Source organism: Gobius niger (assembly GCF_951799975.1).
Source record: "Gobius niger genome assembly, chromosome: 11".
Taxonomy (NCBI): Eukaryota; Metazoa; Chordata; class Actinopteri; order Gobiiformes; family Gobiidae; genus Gobius; species Gobius niger.
Genome location: NC_136862.1, coordinates 2,311,420 through 2,334,868, shown reverse-complemented (window position 1 = coordinate 2,334,868; position 23,449 = coordinate 2,311,420). Strand labels below are relative to the sequence as shown.

At 40.6% G+C, this 23,449-nt stretch overlaps 3 protein-coding genes across 5 annotated transcripts in view; 1 reads left to right on the top strand and 2 right to left on the bottom strand.

Annotated features, from left to right (window-relative positions):
• The window catches only part of LOC306969894 (uncharacterized protein), a 28,688-nt gene extending 5,757 nt beyond the window's left edge, over positions 1 to 22,931 (bottom strand). The window contains exons 1-3 of one of the 3 annotated variants that reach the window (XR_013793357.1): positions 22,815 to 22,907; positions 17,157 to 17,360; positions 14,444 to 14,571 (exon numbers count right to left, since the gene is read on the bottom strand). Coding sequence is in view for 2 of the 3 variants with exons in the window: in XM_079565676.1 (XP_079421802.1) it covers positions 1,511 to 1,571 (61 nt within the window). In the remaining variant the exon portion in view is untranslated. Of the gene's footprint in view, positions 1 to 1,510; positions 1,582 to 14,443; positions 14,572 to 17,156; positions 17,361 to 22,814 lie in introns of those variants that run through there. The other 2 variants (XM_079565677.1, XM_079565676.1) reach the window with 2 other exon arrangements.
• Positions 2,931 to 6,495, bottom strand: LOC306970643 (uncharacterized protein; the record flags this gene model as incomplete). The annotated part of the gene is made up of 3 exons (XM_079566672.1): positions 2,931 to 4,072; positions 5,758 to 5,795; positions 6,458 to 6,495. 3 exons carry the CDS (start codon positions 6,493 to 6,495, stop codon positions 2,931 to 2,933), a joined length of 1,218 nt encoding a protein of 405 aa, XP_079422798.1.
• LOC306970642 (uncharacterized protein) lies at positions 7,926 to 10,646 on the top strand (the record flags this gene model as incomplete). Its single annotated transcript, XM_079566671.1, has 2 exons — positions 7,926 to 7,974; positions 9,283 to 10,646. 2 exons carry the CDS (start codon positions 7,926 to 7,928, stop codon positions 10,644 to 10,646), a joined length of 1,413 nt encoding a protein of 470 aa, XP_079422797.1.
• Positions 22,932 to 23,449: the final 518 nt, after the last annotated feature.

The window sequence follows — 23,449 nt, the reverse complement described above, 5'->3', positions numbered from 1 at the left end:
AACGATACTTTTTCCGATACTTAATTATTTGTCATTTGTCTCTTTGTTTGAGATGAACTTTCCTTCAACGACAAAAGGGCAGAAAAAAACCTTCCACGTCTCTTATTGTTTCCCCCTCTAAATTTCCCTTTTTTCTTCTTCTAATTTTCAAAAAAAAATCTAATTTTCCCCAATTTTAATTTGTTTTCCTTTTTTTTCCTCCACGTTATTCCCTTATTTACTTTTGATTCCCCAAAATTTTCCCAAATTTGACCCAATTTTTCCCACTATTTGCATTTTTTTTACTTTCACTTTTACATTTGGACGACCAACAGCATCAACACTTGAATATAAAGATTTAATTTCGGTACCGGCTTTCGATACTTTTATTTTTTCGATACCTAAACTTTATTTTTCGATACCGTACTTGTATTGTTTAACGGTGCCCAGCCCTACTCCTGGTGGTATTACGACTTACAATATAGTTCCCCCTTTTATCCACTTAGAAAATCCACATTGTTTAATTTTGTGTAGTTATACTTTGTAGTGGAACACTTCACGTAACCATATTTAAATAGGGAAAACGTGGAAGAGCTTGGTAGCTTCTATCTCCACCTGGTTTGGAGCCATAGAGGAGAGAGGGAGAGGCTAAATGCTAACGCCGTCTGCGCTGTGTTTACGTGACTGAAGGCACGGGGGAAGATCAGACAGGTACACATGAACTCGTCATATCTCAGTATGTATAAACGGTGGCCTGTTCCTTTAAGACCATGTCTAAAGGATGAAGCACATTATTGCATAAGATTCCAAAGGCAAGTCTATCAGTCTTTTTCAGACACGTGATTAGCAGCTGGACCTCGCCACGTATGACAGGTCACGTGACGCCGGTCCATCACACAGCAGTGGTTCTCAGCGGGTCTGTCCAGGGGCGGACTGGCCATGTGTCCATTCTGGAAGAGCACAGAAGGGCCACTGGCTCCAGGGCCACTGGTTTGGCCTCTCAATTTTCTCCTTAACCTCCAATCTTACGCCTTAACCGAGCTTTGCCCAAATCTAAAAGCTCAAAAGAAAAGCGCCAAAATAGCGACGAGAACTTGGATAAACACGGGACAAAAATGTGCTGCAAAAACAACAAAAATATGACATAAACATGACAAAAAACAACATAAACATGACAAAAAAACAACAACAAAAAAGAGACAAAAACACAGCAAAAAAAAGCAACACAAAAGCCACAAAAAAGTGATAAAACACAATGACAAAGCCACAAAAGTAATGAAAAAACAACAAAATCATGACAAAAAGTTGCAATCACTCTTGTAGGTCTTAGCTTTCAAATGAGGCGTTACACTGTTGCTTTCCAGTACAGGAGCTTTTAGATTTGGGTAATGTCAATATGCATTTGTGCTGTGTGCATTTACGCTAATTCGGGCCACACTGGTCAGAGTCCAGGGCCGTTTCAAGTCTCAGTCCGCCCCTGGGTCTGTCTATTGTGCAGCCACAATATTCATTCTTTTGAAATGAACTGTACTTTGCTGGACTCCCGCGCGCTCCCACAGCCTCTGCTCCTCTTTCAGCTCCACGTGGACCATCTTTCACTGGAAGACTTCAGCTGAAGCTCCTCATGGATGCAGGTCGATGCAGGTCTACTCGAGGCTGGCACAACATGGCAGCCATGTTTGTTTATGCTCGTCTTCTTCTTCTCTCCGCTGCTCATACACGCCAACATCTCCCTCTAGTGTCAGGCGCTGCAATAACACAATAACTGCTTTGTCTTTTTAATGATTTATTTGGCAAAAATCATCAGAATATAAGCATATAAAGTACAAAATTAGTATTTCTTTACTTCAAACTTAACATCCCGACCTTTACTTAGTTCAGTTATAAAGGTTTTAACCCCTTAACTCCCGCCTGAACCGAGCACATTTTCTCCAGTTTGGCTTTACCCCAATCCAAAAGCTTCTGGAAAAAAGGTGTGGAAATAGCGACAGAACTGAGATGAAAACAATGATGGAAAAGTGGCAAAAAATGTGACAAAAAATGTGACAAAAAAATGACAAAAATGTGACAAAAAATAACAAAAAAATGACAAAAATGTGACAAAAAATAACAAAAAAATGACAAAAATATGACAAAAAAAGACAAAAAATGTGACTAAAAATGTGACAAAAAAATGTGACAAAAAATAAAATAAAAAAGACAAAAATGTGACAAAAAATGTGACAAAAAATAACCAAAAATGTGACAAAAAATAACAAAAAAAGACACAAAATGTGACAAAAAATGTGATAAAAATTTGACCAAAAAATGACAAAAATGTGACAAAAAATAACAAAAAAATGTGACAAAAAATAACAAAAAACGACAAAAATGTGACAAAAAATAACAAAAAAATGACAAAAATATGACAAAAAAAGACAAAAAATGTGACTAAAAATGTGACAAAAAATAACCAAAAATGTGACAAAAAATAACAAAAAAAGACACAAAATGTGACAAAAAATGTGATAAAAATGTGATAAAAATTTGACAAAAAAATTACAAAAATTTGACAAAAAATAACAAAAAACGACAAAAATGTGACAAAAAAATGACAAAAATGTGACAAAAAAATGACAAAAATGTGACAAAAAATTACAAACAAATTACAAAAAATGACACAAAAGAACAACAAAAATGACAAAAAATTGATTAAAAAAAAGACAAAAAAGTTGCAAAAATGAGTTGAAACCCCCCCCCCCCAAAAATGATGGAAAAAAATGTGATGACGTGAGGAAAAAGATCCATTCAGATGAGTTTTGTAGATCTTAGCTTTCAAATGAGGCGTTACGAATGGCCTACAGGATTTGGGTAAAGCTGACCTGGAGTTAAGAGGTTAAACAAAAACAATACATAAACAAACATGTGTTCAACATTTGTTTTGCTCAGTCGACTCTCCCCAGTGAGAACCTTTAAAATAACATCTGCTGCCCAAGCTGCTCCTCAGGCGGCTCCTCAGGCGGCTCCTCAGGTGGCTCCTCAGGCGGCTCCTCAGGCGGCTCCTCAGGCTCAGGTGGCTCCTCATGTTGCTCCTCTGTGTGTGACTTCATGTGTCGATTGAAGCACTGCTTGTGGCTGAAATCCTTCCCGCAGACGGAGCATTTGAACGGCCTCTCCCCCGTGTGGGACCTCATGTGAGTGTTCAAATGCCCCGCGCGGGAGAAGGTCTTCGCGCACACCGAGCACGTGAACGGCCTCTCCCCCGTGTGGGTCAGCATGTGCTTGTCCAAATACTGCTTGTAGCTGAAATCCTTGGCACAAACCGAGCACCTGAACGGCTTCTCCCCCGTGTGCAGCTTCATGTGTATGTTTAAACTCCCCACCTGGGTGAAAGCGTTCGAACAGACTGGACATTTGAACGGCTTCTCCCCCGTGTGAGTGTTCATGTGGTCTTTCAGGTGATGCTTCAGCGTAAAACATCTCCCGCAGACCGAACACTTGAACGGCTTCTCTCCCGTGTGGGTTTTCACGTGGTCGTCGAGGATGTGCTTTTGGGTGAAGCATTTCTCGCAGACCGAACACTTGAAGGGTTTCTCCCCCGTGTGAAGCTTCAGGTGTCGGTTCAGCCACTGCTTCAGAGCAAAACCTTTCTCACAGAACGGACACTCGAAGGGTCTGGCGTCCGTGTGCAGACTCATGTGTTGCTTTAAATACCTCATCTGGGAGAAGCTCTTGGCACAGGCGGGACATTTGAACGTTTTCTCCGCCGTGTGAGTCTGCTCGTGGGTTTTTAAGATGGTGCTGGTGCCGAATCTCTTCCCGCAGTGAGGGCACGGGTGGCGCTTGGCCGTGGCCCCGGCGTGGGCCCCGCCCGCGCTGACACGGGCCGGTCCCTGCAGCTGTTCGTCCGCCTCAGAATCCCCTCCATGTTTGTCTGAACCTCCTTCCTCGCTGGTCTCCTCCTTCACGGTCTGATGAAGGAGGGAAGACTCCGGCTCCTCCTCTTCACTCTTCACACACACCTGGATCGGTGAGAGCTCGGGCGGCTCCGCTTTGATTTCCACCTCCTCTGGTTCTTCTTTAAACAGACCGGTTTCCCCGTGACTCTGGGCTCCTGCGAGGAACAAAGAAAACCACGCTGATCAAACTGACAGACTCACCGTTGTTTTCATGTTTCTTTCCCGTTCACGAAATGCCATAACCAGTCATTACTTATGAATCCCTGTCACCATTCTGTTGATTTACATCATTCTTTAACCCCTTAACTCCCACCTGAACCGAGCACATTTTCTTCAGTTTGGCTTTACCCCAGTCCAAAAGCTTCTGGAAACAAGCTGTGAAAATAGCAACAAAACTGAGACGAAAACAATGATGGAAATGTGACAAAAAAGTGAGAAAACATTGACAAAAAAGGGACGAAAAATTGATGAAAAAGAGGCAAAAATGTGACCAAAAAATTATAAAAATGTGATAAAATGTGACAAAAATTTGACCAAAATTTGACCAAAAAATTGATAAAAAATTGACGGAAAAAAGACCAAAAAAATGACATAAATGTGACAAAAAAACGACAAAAAATTTATGAAAAATTGATGAAAAATTTACAAAAAATGACAAAAATGTGACAAAAAAAATGACAAAAAAGTTACAAAAATGAGTTGAATACCCAACAAAAAAATGATGGAAAAAAAATCTGATGACGTGAGGAAAAAGATCCTTTCGGTTCAGGCGGGAGTTAAGAGGTTAAGTATTGCATTTCTTTATATTTTTATAATATACATATATATGTGCATACATACATAGACATATATACACACACATATACATACATCACTGGTGCATATTATTTAACTATTTTCACCATCACCTGAACAACAATGATGATGATAGCATTCTCCAAAATATCATGTTTCTACTTGCTGTCATTCCCATTGCAATAGTGATTTATGTATTTTATGTATTTATTTAGTGGTTTTTGATTGTTTGCCTTATTTTGTGAGGTGCATTAAAAAGCCAGGGTGTAATGTGGCCCGTTGGTTGAGGGCAGTAGCCCCCCATCAGCTGCCCTAACCGGGTTGTTCATGTGAGCAGTTTAGTAACCTATACTGGTGCTTTAACCCCTTAACTCCCACCTGAACCGAGCACATTTTCTCCAGTTTGGCTTTACCCCAATCCAAAAGCTTCTGGAAAAAAGCTGTGAAAATAGCAACAAAACTGAGACGAAAACAATGATGGAAATGTGACGACAAGTGACGAAAAATTGATGAAAAAGTGGCAAAAATGTCACAAGATATTGACTAAAAATTTACTAAAAAATAACAAAAAAGTGACAAAAAATGATAAAAAATGTCAAAAATTTGATTAAAATTGACGAAAAAATGACAAAAATTTGATGAAAAAAATGTGACAAAAAATTTACTAAAAAAATAACAAAAAAGTGACAAAAAATGTGACAAAAAATGCAAAAAATGTGACAAAAAATGTGACAAAAAAATGACACAAATTTTATAAAAAATTTACGAAAAAATGACAAATATGTGACAAAAAAGTTACAAAAATGAGTTGATACCCAAAAAATGGCGTGAGGAAAAAGATCCACTCGGTTCAGGCGGGAGTTAAGAGGTTAAAAGACAAGGTTGATGAACCTGTTGAAAAGGGGGGAGCCCTCACACTGGCCCATCTCTCGCCTGCCCTAATAATATGTTGTTTAATAATGGTCCAAAAGCAATAACAGCATTTAGGTTTCGCTTTCTGCTGTTCAGTTCAGTGAAGCCTGAGCTGCTGAGGTCACGGTCGTACCTGTGTGGCCCGGCTCCTTTTCCAACTCCCGGAACAAACTGGCAGAAAATAACAGAGAAAGGACAGTCATTAGTTTGATGAGGCTTAATTATAGACCTGGTGCCTCGACAGTGGTGTTTTATGTTTTATAATTTGAAATTGAGAATAGTAACAATGAAACACAGGCATTAGAGTTACTGAAGAAAATGATAAAACAAACAAAAAAGAACTACAGAGGAGAAAGTAAAGTAACTCAAGTACAGATACTTCATTACAATTTTACTCAAGTAGACGTAAAAAACACTGAATGATAAATCTACTCCAAGAACAACAACGTCTCCAAAAAGTTACTCAAGTACATGTATTTGGGTAAATGTAACGGAGTACTACCCGCCTCTATGTAATGACGTCACCTGTACAACCTTTACAGCAGCTGCTAATGTTGTAATGGACACAAGACGCACAGTAATAAAGTTATGAAAGTATTTCCCGTGTTTTCAAGAGTTTGGGGAAACATCTGGACCAGAACTTATCGGTCTCGTGCTTTTAAACTTTTACATGTGTCGGAGTCTACAGAGATTCTGGAAGGAGTTTTACTTCCAGGACCAGGAGGAGCTTCTCCTGTTCAGTTCTAGTTCAGGCTCATGATCACGCGTTTACAAAACACATGAAAACAAACCAGGCTCTTCAAAACAGACACATCATCTTTTTAAATCCTCACCTGAGCTTCTGTCCCTGTTCCAGCTCCACCTGGGCCATGTTTCAGTGTCTCCGTCCCGTCCAGAGGCTCCAGGGTCAGTCCCGTCCAGAGGCTCCAGAGTCAGTCCCGTCCAGAGGCTCCAGGGTCCCGTCCAGAGGCTCCAGGGTCAGTCCCGTCCAGAGGCTCCAGGGTCCCGTCCAGAGGCTCCAGAGTCAGTCCCGTCCAGAGGCTCCAGAGTCAGTCCCGTCCAGAGGCTCCAGGGTCCCGTCCAGAGGCTCCAGAGTCAGTCCCGTCCAGAGGCTCCAGGGTCAGTCCCGTCCAGAGGCTCCAGAGTCAGTCCCGTCCAGAGGCTCCAGGGTCAGTCCCGTCCAGAGGCTCCAGAGTCAGTCCCGTCCAGAGGCTCCAGAGTCAGCCTGTTCCGCACTAACGCCTCACGTCAGCCATGTTTCTTTGTGCCGTCTCTGCTCACACTTACACGCGTGCTGCCCTCTGCTGCTCAGGAAACGCAATTACACCGTAGAGTCGCCAAAACATTCACTCAAGTAAAAGTCACGTTACATTGAAATAATTTGAGTCACGTAAGTAAAAAGTAGTGACCCAAATATGTACTCAAGTAAAAGTAATAAAGTACTTGGAGAAAATGTTTCTTGCCCATGTAATTCTCGTGTTGTCCACACGAGGGCAGCAGATGCGCACAGTGGCCGCACCACAGCGACATGAGGCCCAGGACAGTGAAGCGATGCTTTATTATTTATTATTTGGCGTTAAGATTTTTATTACAGTTGTGACATAAATTACCATGAACAAAACTTTCTGTGAAAATCCTAATATTTCTGGAAACAAAACAAAAATAAATTAACCTCTTAAATCCCGCCTGAACCGAGAGGATCTTTTTCCTCACGTCATCACATTTTTTTTCCATAATTATTTTGTTGGGTATTCAACTCATTTTTGTAACTTTTTTATCACATTTTTGTCAATTTTTGTCAAATTTTTGTCAAATTTTTATCACATTTTTGTCATTTTTTTGTCATTTTTTTGTCACATTTTTGTCACATTTTTTGTCACATTTCCATCATTGTTTTCGTCTCAGCTTAGTAAAGTGAAGATTACTGCGCAGATTTCCCATCTGGAGCCAAGACTCCCCTGTAAAAGAAATTCTTCATCTCAGTGGGACTTTCCTCCTGGTTAAATAAAGGTCAAATAAATACAAAATAAATATTTAAACCATTTGCAAATATCGTAATAATCGTAATATATATCGTATATCGTAATAAGCCAAAAATAATTTAATGATATAATTTGAAAAATCTCATTATATTGAACAATGTAGATTAAAAATCTGGTGAGTTATTGTGTTATAGAACCCCCTGTGCGCTAGAGGGCAGTGTGGGCGTGTCTGCGCAGAGAAGAAGAACAAAACGTAAACAAACATGGCCGCCGTGTGGCGTTAGCTCCGAACAGAACCGACCCTCAGAGCCTCTGAAACATGGCCCAGGTGAAGCTGGAGCTGGGGGGGCCCGCGGGGGTGAAGCGAGGTACTGAGCGCATTTAAAATAATCATTTTAGCTTCATAATTGTTGACAAATCCAATGATGTAGGCACTCATTTACTCATTTGAAAAACAAAACAAAAAAACAATGTGAGCCACAATCACAAGATTCAAAGAAGTTCTTCTGTTTTCAAAAATATTTAGATGTTGCTATTGTTTGTTGTCGACAATCGTCAGTCACTGTATAATTATTATGTGTGAGAAACATCTCTGATTCTTTCACTGACTTGCTAAAATAGGTGAACACAATGGCGAGGGCTCTGTCATGCTAATGCTAATGCTAATAGGGTTGACACTGAGCCCAGGACAGATCAATAAGCAGGAAATGAGCAGTGATAAAGTGAGACTAATGAGTTAGGTCATAATAGGACTTAGAACTACAAAGATGTTTACCTACAGGTGAGAGTAGCAGTTAAAGGGCGGTAATATGCATCTGTAAAAACTCTGATGGCGGCCATTTTAGGGATAGGTTTGCCTGAGTCCTCCTAGGAACGCCCCCATCTCCTGGAGACGCCTCCGAGCTTTCGTCACCAGCCGAGTAACCAACCACTGCCCCTCAGCAGAACCCCCTCCCCACTGATGCCACAGACAGCGTGTGGAGGGGGCGTGTCTAAAAGGCTCAGAGGTTCTTAAAGAGACAGAGGCCTATTTCAAGACATTCGCTACAGCCATTTTGAGAGAGACATTTTATACAAGGCAGTTATTCTAATTTACTGCATTTACAGACCAACAGAAGGTTTGTCATCATTGTAGAGTGATATAGACTGGTGCTATGTGACTGAAAAAAGCAGAACACCCCCTCTTTAATAGAGGGGAGGGACTGAGCCAAGCTGAACTCCTCCCTGTGGTCTTTATCTGGGCTGCGGGCTGAGCTGAACCTTAGTGCACTGACGAAGCCTTTTGGATGAAGAGGCGAAACATTTGACACTTTAACTGCAGAGTACAGACGATGACTCAGGAAACCTTCACTGTAAAACTGTTGTATCTATGTCACTTCCTGTAAGTGTCCAAAAAGGAAGTGAAACTACACATATGCACTTCAGATATTGATGTTTTCTAGAGAGAAATGACTGCAGGAGCATCTGAGCTCCTAATGGGTGCAAATAGCAACTCTCGTTATTAGAATACATTGTGAGGACACTAAAACTGAGAGTGCAGGTGTTTTAAAATGTGGCTGCACCTTTTGCACTCCTGTAGATCCGGGCCTGTAGACCATGGATGTGGTGGTGAGCGAGTGAAGGAGGAAAGAAAGTTTTTCACCTGATTTATTACAATCTCTTCTATTTCATTTTAGGAGACAACAGTTCAGGCCTTCATTTCAAGAAAGAAGAACCAGAGGAAGTGGACGTCAAAGCAGAGCCAGAAGAGTTCCCTCTGATCCCTGTGTGTGTGAAGAGTGAAGAGGAGGAGCCAGAGTCTTCTCTCCTTCATCAGACAGTGAAAGAGGAGACCAGAGAGGACGCTGATGGAGCAGGTTCAGACAAACATCCAGAGAGTGAAGAACATGGAGAGAGTTCTGACGACACTGACGACTCTGCAGACTGGACTCCACAGACTCACCCTGAGGAGAACAGGGCGGGAAGTGGAGAAGAATGTCGCAGCTCGGATTCAGAATGGAGCTGGGAATTCAACCCTCCCACTAAGACCACTGCCAAGAGCAAAAGAAAGATGGAAGATCATCCAAACTGGACTCCTGCAGCTGATGAGAGCGACGCTAAAGCTGAGGGCCGAACATGCTCCCATTGTGGAAAGGGATTTAGAACCGTCTCCAAATTAAAAGCTCACAAACAGACTCACACAGGGGAGAAACCGTTCAGATGTTCAGTCTGTGGAAAAGGTTTTACACAAAAACCTGATCGAGAACGACACATGAGAACTCACACAGGGGAGAAACCGTTCAAGTGTTCCGTCTGTGGAAAAGGTTTTACGCAAAAGAATTATCAGAAAATACACATGAAGTGTCACACAGGAGAGAAACCGTTCAAATGTTCAGTCTGTGAAAAACGGTTTATACAGAAATGTTATCTGAAAACACACATGAAGTGTCACACCGGAGAGAAACCGTTCAAATGTGCAGACTGTGAGAAATGCTTCATACACAAAAAATATCTAGACGGACACATGAAAACTCACACAGGAGAGAGACCTTTCAAATGCTCAGTCTGTGGAAAGTGTTTTACGCATAAACATGGTCTAAAAGTGCACACGACGACTCACACGGGGGAGAAACCCTTCACATGTTCAGTCTGTTCAAAGGGTTTTAGAACAAAACAGAATCTAAATCTACACATGAAGACTCACACGGGAGAGAGACCGTTCAAATGTTCCGTCTGTGGAAAAGGTTTTACGCATAAACATGGTCTAAAAGTGCACACGAGGGCTCACATCGAGGAGAAACCGTTCAGATGTTCAGTTTGTTTAAGAGGTTTTACACAAAAGCTCGATCTAGAGCGACACGTGAGGACTCACACGGGGGAGAAGCCGTTCAAATGTTTAGTTTGTTTGAAGAGTTTTACTCAAAAATCTGTTTTAGAACGACACATGAGAACGCACACAGGGGAGAAACTATTCACGTGTTCAGTTTGTTATAAAAGTTTTACGACAAAACAGAATCTAAACCTGCACATGACGACTCACACAGGAGAGAAACCCGGCTAAGTAACATAACCAGCAATTAATATGAGCTGCTCAGCTGTGGCTATGAAAAGAAAAGCAGGTTTTCGTTATTTACTTATAATCTGTATGAAGTTTTGAGTTGAATTTGTTTAAAGAGGGGGTATTCTGCTTTTGTCAGCCCCATAGCACCAGTCTATATCACACTACAATGATGACAAACCTTCTGTTGGTCTGTAAATGCAGTAAATTAGAATAACTGCCTTGTATAAAATGTCTCTCAAAATGGCTGTAGTGAATGTCTTGAAATAGGCCTCTGTCTCTTTAACCCCTTAACTCCCACCTGAACCGAGCACATTTTCTCCAGTTTGGCTTTACCCCAATCTAAAAGCTTCTGGAAAAAAGCTGTGAAAAGAGCAACAAAACTGAGACGAAAACAATGATGGAAATGTGACAAAAAAGTGGCAAAAATGTCACAAGAAATTGACAAAAAATTGACGAAAAAATGACTAAAAATGTGACAAAAAATGACAAAAATTTGATTAAAAAAAGGACAAAAAAAGGACAAAAATGAGATAAAAATTTGACAAAAAATTACAAAAAATTAACAAAAAAGTGGCAAAAATGTCACAAAAAATTACCAAACAAAACAAAAATATGACAAAAAATTACCAAAAGTTGACAAAAAAGTTACAAAAATGAGTTGAATACCCAACAAAAAAAATTATGAAAAAAAAAAAAAAAAGATCCTCTCGGTTCAGGCGGGAGTTAAGAACCTCTGAGCCTTTAGACACGCCCCCTCCACACGCTGTCTGTGGCATCAGTGGGGAGGGGGTTCTGCTGAGGAGCAGTGGTTGGTTACTCGGCTGGTGACCAAAGCTCGGAGGCGTCTCCAGGAGGTGGGGGCGTTCCTAGGAGGACTCAGGCAAACCTATCCCTAAAATGGCCGCCATCAGAGTTTTTACAGATTACTCAGAAATACGTGAATGTGCCAAGGCAACACTTCAGGCATGTTTTTAATGAGGGAGTGACAGAATAACATGATGTAAGCTTGAAAAAGTCTATTTTGCATAATACCGCCTCTTTAAATATTTATATACACAGTACATATGTCTCACTCAGAATGGCATTTGTTTTAGAATGTGAATTGAATGTAAAAATAAATAAACGTCTTACATACAGTTCACACCCAATTCCCATCGTTTCTGTTGTTTCTGTTTCCATGAATTTTAGGCTTCACGGTGGCACAGTGGTTAGCACTCGGGCCTCACCGCTAGAAGGTCCTGGGTTTGATTCCCACTTGGACGGGTTCTTCCGTGTGGAGTTTGCATGTTCTCCCCTTGTCGCCGTAGGTTTCCTCCGGGTACTGTGGTTTTCCGTACCGCTAAAAACATGCACAATAGGTTCCCCTCTGGGACCAGGACTCTGTTAAAGAGAGTCACAATTATTTAGGCCAAAGTAATCGTGACCTATCGGCGGAAACAACAGCTATTTCATTACAAAAAACAGAGAGGAAGCATTGAGGCTCCTTTTCCTTCCTAACTGACAGCCCGATTCGGACGCTTCTTGTCATGGCAGACACTGACGCACATCCGGTTTGGGTTTAGATTTCTCACTCGTTTAATATAATAGATCCGGATGTACCCAAAAAGCATAAACAAACATGGCCGCCGCGTTAGCTCCGAACAGAACCGACTCTCGGAGCCTCGAAGCCTCGCATTAAAACGGACACAGCCCTGAAACTTTTTTTTATTTTTATTGAAACTTGTATGTTACCAAATAAACTGAACAATATGTACAAAACCAACATAGAAAAAAAAGTCGGGCTTTTCACATATAACTCATATTCATCAGGCAAGTGAGGACATTTTTCATGGGGGAGAACGATGTTGTTGATTAGTAAAGGCAGGTGCAGAGTGAAAAAACAGGTGTTCAGTAGATTTAGTTTCTACAGAAAGAATGAGAATCAGTTTTATTAAATCTGTGCTGAACAAATTTGTTGGATGGATGAATTCCACTGATGGTTTTAACCTCTTAACTCCCGCCTGAACCGAGAGGATCTTTTTCCTCACGTCATCACATTTTTTTCCCATCATTTTTTTGTTGGGTTTTCAACTCATTTTTGTAACTTTTTGGTCATTTTTTTGGTCATTTTTTTGTCGTTTTTTGGTCCCATTTTTATCACATTTTTGTAATTTTTCGTAAATGTTTTAATCAAATTTTTGTCATTTTTTTTCTCATATTTTTGTCATTTTTTCATCAATTTTTTGTAATTTTTTTGTCACATTTTTTCGTCATTTTTTAATCAAATTTGTCATTTTTTTTCTCACATATTTGTCATTTTTTTTGGTCAATTTTTTGTCATTTTTTGTCACATTTTTATCAATTTTTTGTCATTTTTCGTCCATTTTTTTCTCACATTTTTTTCTCACATTTTTGTCATTTTTTTTAGATTTTTTGTCACATTTTAAAAAAATTCATCACTTTTTAATCAAATTTTTGTGATTTTTTGTCAAATTTTTGTTAATTTCTTGTGACATTTTTGAGATTTTTTTGCCACTTTATCATCAATTTTTCGTCACTTTTTTGTCACATTTCCATCATTGTTTTCGTCTCAGTTTTGTTGCTATTTTCACAGCTTTTTTCCAGAAGCTTTTGGATTGGGGTAAAGCCAAACTGGAGAAAATGTGCTCGGTTCAGGCGGGAGTTAAGAGGTTAAAGTGCAGAAAAAACTGGGTGAATAATGTTTTCAATCCTTAAGATTAGGTCTGAGAAAATGTCGACTTTGATCAAAAACAACAACGTTGACTTAGTGTGGAAAAAGGCGATATTAAAATCGAGTCATGCAAAGGCTGCAAATACATTATCGCTGCTCTCGAGTGTGGTGAAAGGTCAAAGGTCATCTCATTTCAGGACCTCAGGCATCACAACGATCACCCAGTTTCCCAGTGGAAAATACGAGATAAAGCGTTCATGTGCAATTTTCAACTTGGCAAGTGGCATTTCTATAATTACGAGACATGAAGGCAGCATTAAAACTTGTCTGATCTGCTGAATGGCTTCTGTCCTGCGTGAGTCCTCATGTGGCGAAAGAGCTGTTGTTTTTCTATAAAGCCTTTCTCACAGACTGAACACTTGAACGGTTTCTTTCCTGCGTGAGTCCTCATGTGTCGGTTTACATTGCGTTTCTGTGCAAAACATTTTTCGCAGACTGAACATTTGAACGGTTTCCCCGCAGTGCGAGTCCTCGTGTGCGTTTTTAGATCATCTTTATTTGTACGGAAGTATTCACTGACTGAGCACATGAATGGTGCCTCTCCTGCGTGAGTCCTCATGTGTTTAACTAGGTTTTGTTTGTGTATAAAACATTTATCACAGACTGTGCATTTGAACGGTTTCTCTCCACTGTGAACTCTCATATGAAAGTTTAAACTCCTTTTTTCAGCAAAACTCTTTGAACAAACTGGACATTTGAACGGCTTCTCTCCTGAGTGACTCCTCATGTGTCGTTTTAGATCAGGTTTCACTGTAAAACCTTTCTCACAAACTGAACATTTGAACGGTTTCTCTCCAGTGTGACGTCTCATGTGATTTTGTAGATTATGTTTTTGTGTAAAACCTTTTTGACAGAGTGAACATTTGTACGGTTTCTCTCCTGTGTGACTCCTCATGTGTCGTGTTAGAACAGATTTTCCTGTAAAACCTTTCCTACAGACTGAACATTTGAACGGTGTCTCTCCTGTGTGAGTCCGTTCATGAATTCTCAAGTAATAGATGGTTCCAAATCCCCTTCCACAGTGGGAACATGTGAACTTGGCTCCAGCGTCGTGAGTCCTGTGAGCTGGTCCTTGCAGCTGTTTGTTCTCCTCAGGGTGAGTCTGTGGAGTGGGCCTTTCAGCTGAAGGAGTCCAGTCTGCAGAGTCGTCAGTGTCAGAAGAACTCTCTCCATGTTCTTCACTCTCTGAACCTGCTCCATCAGCGTCCTCTCTGGTCTCCTCTTTCACTGTCTGATGAAGGAGAGAAGACTCTGGCTCCTCCTCTTCACTCTTCACACACACAGGGATCAGAGGGAACTCTTCTGGCTCTGCTTTTACGTCCACTTCCTCTGGTTCTTCTTTCTTGAACTGGACTGAACTGTCGTCTTGGAAAATCTGGACACCTGAAATGATCAGAGAAAAGATTGTTTTAAATCAGGTCAAAATGTTAGAACTTACGACAAATTTTCAAAAGTGGAAATGTATTTATTTCTATAATCCGGGAACAGGTCGTGTCTTATTCTGTGCATTGTTCCTGACCTAAAAACTCACAGTATGGCGCACAAAGACGGGGATGAGGGTGTCGTTCTTAGAATTTAAGCAAATATTTATCTCAACACAAAACATCAACGTAAGAATAAATTCAACTCTTCATCAAACAAATTGTCATTGCAGAGACTAGAATAAAACAGAAAGACAGAGTTATACAGTGACTGTGTGATCGTTGGCGGAAGCATTTGTCGACCACAAACACAACTACGCACGCGCAGTGACAATTCATCGAACTGTATGGATGAGCTTTTAACGCTTGTCATTATAATTATTGTAAACGATGGTAAAATAACGTTTTATCACCTAAATGCTGATGTGTGTTTCAGTGTTTGTATAATTTGCAGTAAAGTGAAGATTACTGCACGGATTTCGAACTAGTACTATAATACTGGTATTATTACGCCTTACAATATAGTCCCCCCTTTTATCCGCTTAGAAAATCCACATTGCTTAATTGTGTGTAATTATACTTTGTAGTGGAACACTTCACGTAACCATATTTAAATAGGGAAAACGTGGAAGAGCTTGGTAGCTTCTATCTTGACCTGTTTTGGAGCTATAGAGGAGAGAGGGAGGGGCTAAATGCTAACGCCGTCTGCGCTGTGTTTACGTGACTGAAGATCAGACAGGTCCTAAAGAACTCGTCAAAGCTCAGGTAAGAACATATCTCAGTGTGGAAAAACGGTGGCCTGTTCCTTTAAGGCGGAGCTACATCTAGCTAGGCTAACTGTTAGCATGTTCAAACATGCCTATATCTGTAGCCATTTGCGCAGCCAGAATTATTATTTATAAATGCGCAGTACCTTTCTCCTCCTCCTGCTTCACCTGGGCCATGTTTCAGAGGCTCTGAGGGTCGGCTCTGTTCGGAGCTAAAGCCACACGGCAGCCATGTTTGTTTATGTTTAGTGTCTTCTTCTCTCTGCTCATACACGCTCACACTGCCCTCTAGCGCTCAGGGTTTCTATAACACAATAACACACTCGACTCTTTCTGCCTTTTATTTGGCCAATATCATTAAATTCTGAGCATAGAAAATACAGTGGTTTATTCAGTGAGAAATAAATGTCCAAACCAAATGCAGAAAGACAATTTCTTTAACCCAGTTGACCCGAGACAAGAACTTTTCACAGTCTGATCGGTTTGACCCATTCGGTCCGTGTTTTCCTCACATCTGTGTAGTTGATGTAAAATGCTTTTCTTGAATCATCTTTCTCCTGTGCACGACTTACAAGTGTTTAAACTGTTCAAAGTGGATAAACTGCTGATCAGGGTAAATGAAAGAATGAACTCTCTGTTGCGTGAGTCTTCATGTGTAGGTTTAGATTTCGTTTTTCTATAAAACTCCTTTCACAGACTGAGCATTTGAACGGTTTCTCTCCCGTGTGAGTCCTCATGTGTCGAATTAGATGCTCTTTCTGTATAAAACTTTTTTCACAGACTGAGCATCTGAATGGTTTCTGTCCTGTGTGAGTCGTCATGTGTCGGTTGAGATTGCGTTTCTGTGCAAAGCATTTTTCGCAGACTAAGCATTTGAACGTTTTCTCCCCTGTGTGAATCTTCATGTGCGCTTTAAGATCGTGTTTGTTTGTAGAAATCTTTCCACACAGTGAGCATTTCAAAGGTTTCTCTCCTGTGTGAGTTCTAACGTGTCGATTTAGATGTTGCTTTAGTATAAAACTTTTATCGCAGACGGAACATTGAAACGGTTTCTCTCCTGTGTGAGTTGCCACGTGTCGATCTAAATATTGTTTTTCTGTAAAACTTTTCTCACAAACTGGACATTTGAACGGTTTCTCGCCTGAATGAGTCCTCATGTGGCGGTTCAACTTCTGTTTTTGTCTAAAACTTTTCTCACAAACTGAACACTGGAACGGTTTCTCTCCAGTGTGAACTCTTATGTGTTTGTTTAAATTCCCCTTTTCAGTGAAACCCTTTGAACAAATTGGACATTCGTGTGGTCTCTCCCCTGTGTGAGTTCTCATGTGTGTTTTTAGATCTAATTTTTTTCTAAAACCTTTTCCACAAACTGAACATTTGTGCGGTTTCTCTCCGGTGTGAGTCCGTTCATGAATTCTGAATTTGGAGTTGGATCTAAATCCCTTTCCACAGTGAGAACATGTGAACTTGGCTCCAGCGTCGTGAGTCCTGTGAGCTGGTCCTTGCAGCTGTTTGTTCTCCTCAGGGTGAGTCTGTGGAGTCCAGTCTGCAGAGTCGTCAGTGTCAGAAGAACTCTCTCCATGTTCTTCACTCTCTGAACCTGCTCCATCAGCGTCCTCTCTGGTCTCCTCTTTCACTGTCTGATGAAGGAGAGAAGACTCTGGCTCCTCCTCTTCACTCTTCACACACACAGTTATCACTGAGAACTCTTCTGGCTCTGCCTTGACGTCCACTTCCTCTGGTTCTTCTTTAATGAAGCTCAGGACTGAACTGCTGTCTTCAAAAACATGGACACCTGAAATGATCAGAGAAAAGATTGCACTGAATCAGAAAGAGTTGGAATTTAGGACTAACTCTCTTTCCTCCTTTAGTGCAGACGACCATTGTAGCCGCCTCGCTGAGTAATGAAGCGCACAAGTGGATGTGTTTGCCGTCTTTATTCTCCATAGGATACACAATACCACCGTAAGAGCTAAAAACAAACATATGTCAGTGTTCAGTTCAACCAATTCAATAAACATAATCATCAAACAAATCAAAGTCACCTTTCATCCCCCTTTCAGCCAGGAGCTAAGAGTAAGTTAGAACCATATGACGCCTTCCACCCGCCATGTCAACATACCGTAAATGCTCTAATACAGGCCGGGGCCTTTATTTACTCAAGGGCATCTAGGACCAGGCCTTTATTGGAACCAGGCCACAATTAGAGACAGGCCTTTATTTCTATTTGAGCAAAACGGACGACCAGGAAAATGAAGAAAAACGAGATTTGTGTCCATTTGCACCTAAAATATTAGGTTCATTTATTAATTAACATTTCAAACCCTCTCCCAGCGGCTGGAACATTGACGCCTTTTATTTTGTCGGGACAACAGGAAGTGTTTCGTTGCTGTTAGCGGAGCTTTGACATCAGTGTCACTGCAGGTTTCTGTTTCGTTTTTACCTTGGACCGGATTATTTGTTGTTATCTTGTGTAAAAGGCGAGTTTAGACGGAGCGTTTGTGTTTGTGATCGATCATGAGACTGACCCGAGAGAAGACGAGACGCTCGCGCTGATGGGAGGAGTTATTTTGAGGCGTGGGACTGACCTGCACACGGAGCAGCTGGACGTGCTTTGAAGACGCGATGGAGACTTTATTAAAACCCTGGAGGGTCACACAACATTTGCTGTTTCCAAATATGGTCACAGGAGGTTTGAAAAGTGGCTAAATCTGTGTCAAAGTTATGCTGGGATCAGCGAATATTTCTACAGCTATAGTTTCTAATAAAAGCCCCGGCCTGTTTTAGGGACCGGCTTTAATTTGCCTCCGCCAGCCGAACCCGGCCCCTGTCAGAGACCCGGCCCCTGATGGAATACAGGCCAGTATTAGAGAATTTACAGTATACACACAAAAAAACACTTCATACCATGATTACCGACATGTGCAGGAAACACTTCAAATTAAAACAATCCGTTACAGCCATGTCCATGTAAGTGTAACATCAACCTGTCCAGGGCCTGGGTTGGAAGAAACATATATAACCTGGAACATGTCATAAGTAAACTCATAGTATGGAGCACAAAGACGAGTTTACACAGCAAAACAAACAGACACAAATATGGATGGTGTCGTTCATAGAATTTGGGCAAATATTTCTCTCAACTCAAAACATCAATATAAGAATAAATGGAACTCATCACCAAACATATTGCAATGGCAGAGATTTCTCTTTATTGTATTTAATGTCTGTCAAAATTATTATTATAAACGATCATGAAATATATTTTCTATCAACTGAATCCTGATGTGTGATGAAAACAGTGGAGTTTAAGTGTTTATATTTATGGTCTCGGGACGAGAAGCGGAGCTACACCAGCTAGGCTAACTGTTAGCACGTTCAAATAATATGCCTATATTTGGATTTGTGGAGCCAGAATTATTATTTCCAAATGCGCAGTACCTTTCTCCTCCTGCAGCTTCACCTGGGCCATGTTTCAGAGGCTCTGAGGGTCGGTTCTGTTCGGAGCTAACGCCACACGGCAGCCATGTTTGTTTATGTTTAGTGTCTTCTTCTCTCTGCTCATACACGCTCACACTGCCCTCTAGCGCTCAGGGGTTTCCATAACACAATACACTCGACTCTTTCTGCCTTTTATTTGGCCAATATCATTACATTCTCGGCATAGAAAATACAGTGGTTTATGCAGTAAGAAATAAATGTCCAAACCAAATGCAGCCCAAGACCAGCTGACCCGGGGCACGAACTTTTCACATGGCCCCCCACCCCCGGCCCTTCCACTGGCAGCTGTTTTCCACAGTCTAATATTAGTTTCATAGATGATATTTTTGGGCCCATCCCACAATTGGACACCACTGTTCTCTCACCACTCTCTTCATTTGGTCCTGGTTTAAAGGACACTTCATTCACTCATCATTTCATAAACTGTAGGCGACTGAGCCTCAGGCCTAGGCTGTATCTGACTTCTGGTCCCTGACTCACAGTTTGTGAACGGAAGATTGAAATATGCTGAAACTGCAGCTGACGGGTATTTTCATTTCATTTCATTTATTTATTCATTTGAGCAGAAAAAGTATGGCAACATTTTACAGAAAGAAAAAATACAAAACAAGACTTTGTGCTCAAAAGGAGTAGGAAGAAGTTCAAAGAACTTATAGTAAACCTGCCCCTTATCTCTCCCTCAAGTCATCATCACATAAACTTTCCGCTTTACTCATGCAGGAAACCGATGCCTGAGTCTGTGCTTACATGTTGATATAAATCGTTTATGATCGTACAAAATGTCAAAGAATTTCATCATTTACAGTTACCAAAAAATAAAAATAAAGGATTTATCATTTACAGTCGTAAATAAATAAATACACCATATGGTACATAAGAGTTATACCAAGGCACATCTCTCTTTTGTTCTGATCCTACAAAAATATATATAATATCGCTCAGCCCTGCTATACCAACTATACCCAAATGTACAAGCTCCGTATAACCATGTAGAAATAGAAACTATCTGTCCATAGTCTTTCACTTAAGACTGACAGGGAAAGGGAAAGAAAAAAGACATGAATACATCCTTATATGTAACGTCCATGAACATATTGGAAACATGTGTTTTGTCCATTGTCATGTAAACTTGAACTAACAAACTGACCTCACTTTGAGTTCACACAAAATGATTTCCAAACGCACAAAAACTTACTGTTGTCAATGCAAAATAATGCTTTAGGGTCTAAACTTTCTTTATATTTTGATATTCATATCCAGGCAAATACACACAAAAACGCAAGTGTGTGCCTGTCTCACAATGTAATAGTAATTATGATACTTCGCTAGCATACTTTTTAAAGATAATGTCTTTACATGTTCTTTTAAAGTCTCCGAGTGTTTTGCTCCGTTTGGGTCAAAGCTTCTTCTTCTATTTAGTCTGAATCTGATGATCTTCAAGCCCTAAACAGAACTGTGGGTATGAAAATAGAAGTTACCGCTGTGCTGCTGTCACTCAGACCCGCTGTGATCAATCCCTTCAATCCCTACAACCACTTTTCTCACTTCTATCGGACAAACTACTGTTTTGAACTGTCCTGTGTTAGACTCTGACTCTGCTGTCTGTGAAGAGTGAGTTTATTAGAAATCAGCCAAATGAAAGGTTCGAATGGTTTCTCCCTGTGTGAGATCTCATGTGTCGAATCAGAAGTTGTTTTTTTCTGAAACATTTCTCACAGACTGAACATTTGAATGAATTCTCTCTTGTGTGAGTTTTCATGTGTAGGTTTAGATGATGCTTCTGCACAAAACACTTGTCGCATGCCACACATTTGAACGGTTTCTCTCCCGTGTGAGTCCTCATGTGTACTTTCAGATTATGTTCTTGTGTGAAACCTTTATCACAGACTGAACATTTGTAAAGTTTCTCCCCTGTGTGAGTTCTCATGTGTGGAATTAGACTTTGTTTTTGTGTTAAACCTTTTAGACAGACTGGACATTTGTACGGTTTCTCTCCTGTGTGAGTCCGTTCGTGAGCTTTTAATTTGGTGATTGTTCCAAATCCCTTTCCACACTGGGAGCATGTGTGTAATTTGAGTCCAGTGTTGCTCTCATCAGCGGCAGGAGTCCAGTTTGGATAATCTTCCATCTTTCTTTTGCTCTTGACAGTGGTCTTTGTGGGAGGGTTGAATTCCCAGCTCCACTCTGAGTCAGAGCTGCAACATTCTTCTCCACTTCCCGCCCTGTTCTCCTCAGGGTGAGTCTGTGGAGTCCAGTCTGCAGAGTTGTCAGTGTCAGAAGAACTCTCTCCATGTTCTTCCCTCTCTGGATGTTTGTCTGAACCTGCTCCATCAGCGTCCTCTCTGGTCTCCTCTTTCACTGTCTGATGAAGGAGAGAAGACTCTGGCTCCTCCTCTTCACTCTTCACACACACAGGGATCAGAGGGAACTCTTCTGGCTCTGCTTTGACGTCCACTTCCTCTGGTTCTTCTTTCTTGAAGTGAAGGATTGAACTGTTGTCTTGGAAAATCTGGACGCCTGAAATGATCAGAGAAAATATTGCATTAAATCAGGTCAAGATGCAAAAATTCAGATGTTATCCAGATTTTTTCCTTCCAAATTCTAATTGAGGCTCTCAACCCATAATCTTCTCCTTTATTTAGATGTTTGTTCTGTCAGCTCTCCTTTATCATGCACTGCTCTGGGTTAACGTGATGCTGCAAAGTGGTTTCTCTGTCTCATCAGCCGAGAACGCGACACTGATTAATCATTTTGCTGTTTCAAATGTACTGTTGGTTTTGATGGATGGGTAAATGGGAGAATCGCCAACATGTCCGACTTCGGAAAAGTGACGTCACGGGCAAACACACGATAGCTTTAAATGCCTGTCATTTACACATCACAAAAATTGTAATAAGAATATTCGTGCTTTATTCCAGAAAGAGCTTGTATCTACTCCCCATGTTGTATCATATTGGACCGAATTTGTAGGTAATATTTCATGGGAAAATATATGGACACTTCCCAACAAATTTCTGATAACAAACAAAGTAAAAGAGGTTTCGTACAAAATCATCCATAAATATTATCCAGTTAATTATTTTATGACTAAATTCAAAAGGGACATTGATGTGAACTGCTCTTTTTGTGGAGATCATCCAGAGACAATACAACGTTTTTACCCCAAGAAATTGGACGTCATCTACACAAGGACTTTCCATTGAAATGGGAAAACGTTATTTTTTGTTTCTTCAGAAAGCAAAAGAATGAAGACGTCTATTTTGTTATTAATTTACTCATCCTTTTGTCCAAATTTTATATTCACAAATGTAAATATTCTAAGCAGAAACCCAACTTTACGCATTTTTTTAGTGATACTCTGTCATATATCAAGATTTTGGGAGGTTCTGATAACAAAAAGGCTCTAAAAACTATCAGTATTTGCTCGAAATACAATATATTTGTAACTGAATAATTGTATTGTACAATTCTGTTACCCCCTGGTTTACTCTGTACTCTGTATATTCATATACTTTTCAATAAAAAAAGAAGAAAAAAACGCCTGTCTTAATATGAACGATCGTAAAACTAAAGTTTCATCACCTAAATGCTGATGTGTGATGAATACAATGGAGTTTGTTTCAGTGTTTATATAATTTAAGGCGGAGCTACATCTAGCTAGGCTAACTGTTAGCATGTTCAAATATGCCTATAGTTGGATTTGTCGGCAATTGTGGAGCAAGAATTATTGTTTCTAAATGCGCAGTACCTTTCTCCTCCTCCAGCTTCACCTGGGCCATGTTTCAGAGGCTCTGCCCTCTTTAAAGAGAAGCTTTGAGGCTCTGAGGGTCGGCTCTGTTCGAGCTAACGCCACACGGCAGCCATGTTTGTTTATGTTTAGTTCTTCTTCTTTCTGCTCGTAGCGCTCACACTGCCCTCTAGCGCTCAAGGTTTCTGTAACACAATAACACACTCGACTCTTTCTGCGTTTTTATTTGGCCAATATCATTCAATTCTCAGCATAGAAAATACAGTGGTTTATTCAGTACAAAATGAAGATCCAAACCAAGTGCAGAAAGACACTTTCTTTATCCCACGGCCGGTTGGCTTTCCTTGAATCATCTTTCTCCTGTGCACGACTTAAGAAGTGTTTGTATAAACTGCTAATCAGGTAAAACGCTTTGCACGAACTGGACATTCGAACACTTTCTCCTGATGTGAGTCTTCATGTGTGCTTGAAGAACTTGTTTTTGTGCAAACCTTTTTTCACAGACTGAGCATTTGAACGGTTTCTCCCCCGTGTGAGTTTTCATGTGTAGGTTTAGTTGGGATTTCTGTACAAAACATTTTTCACAGACTGAACATTTGAACGGTTTCTCGCCTGTGTGAGTTTTCATGTGCACG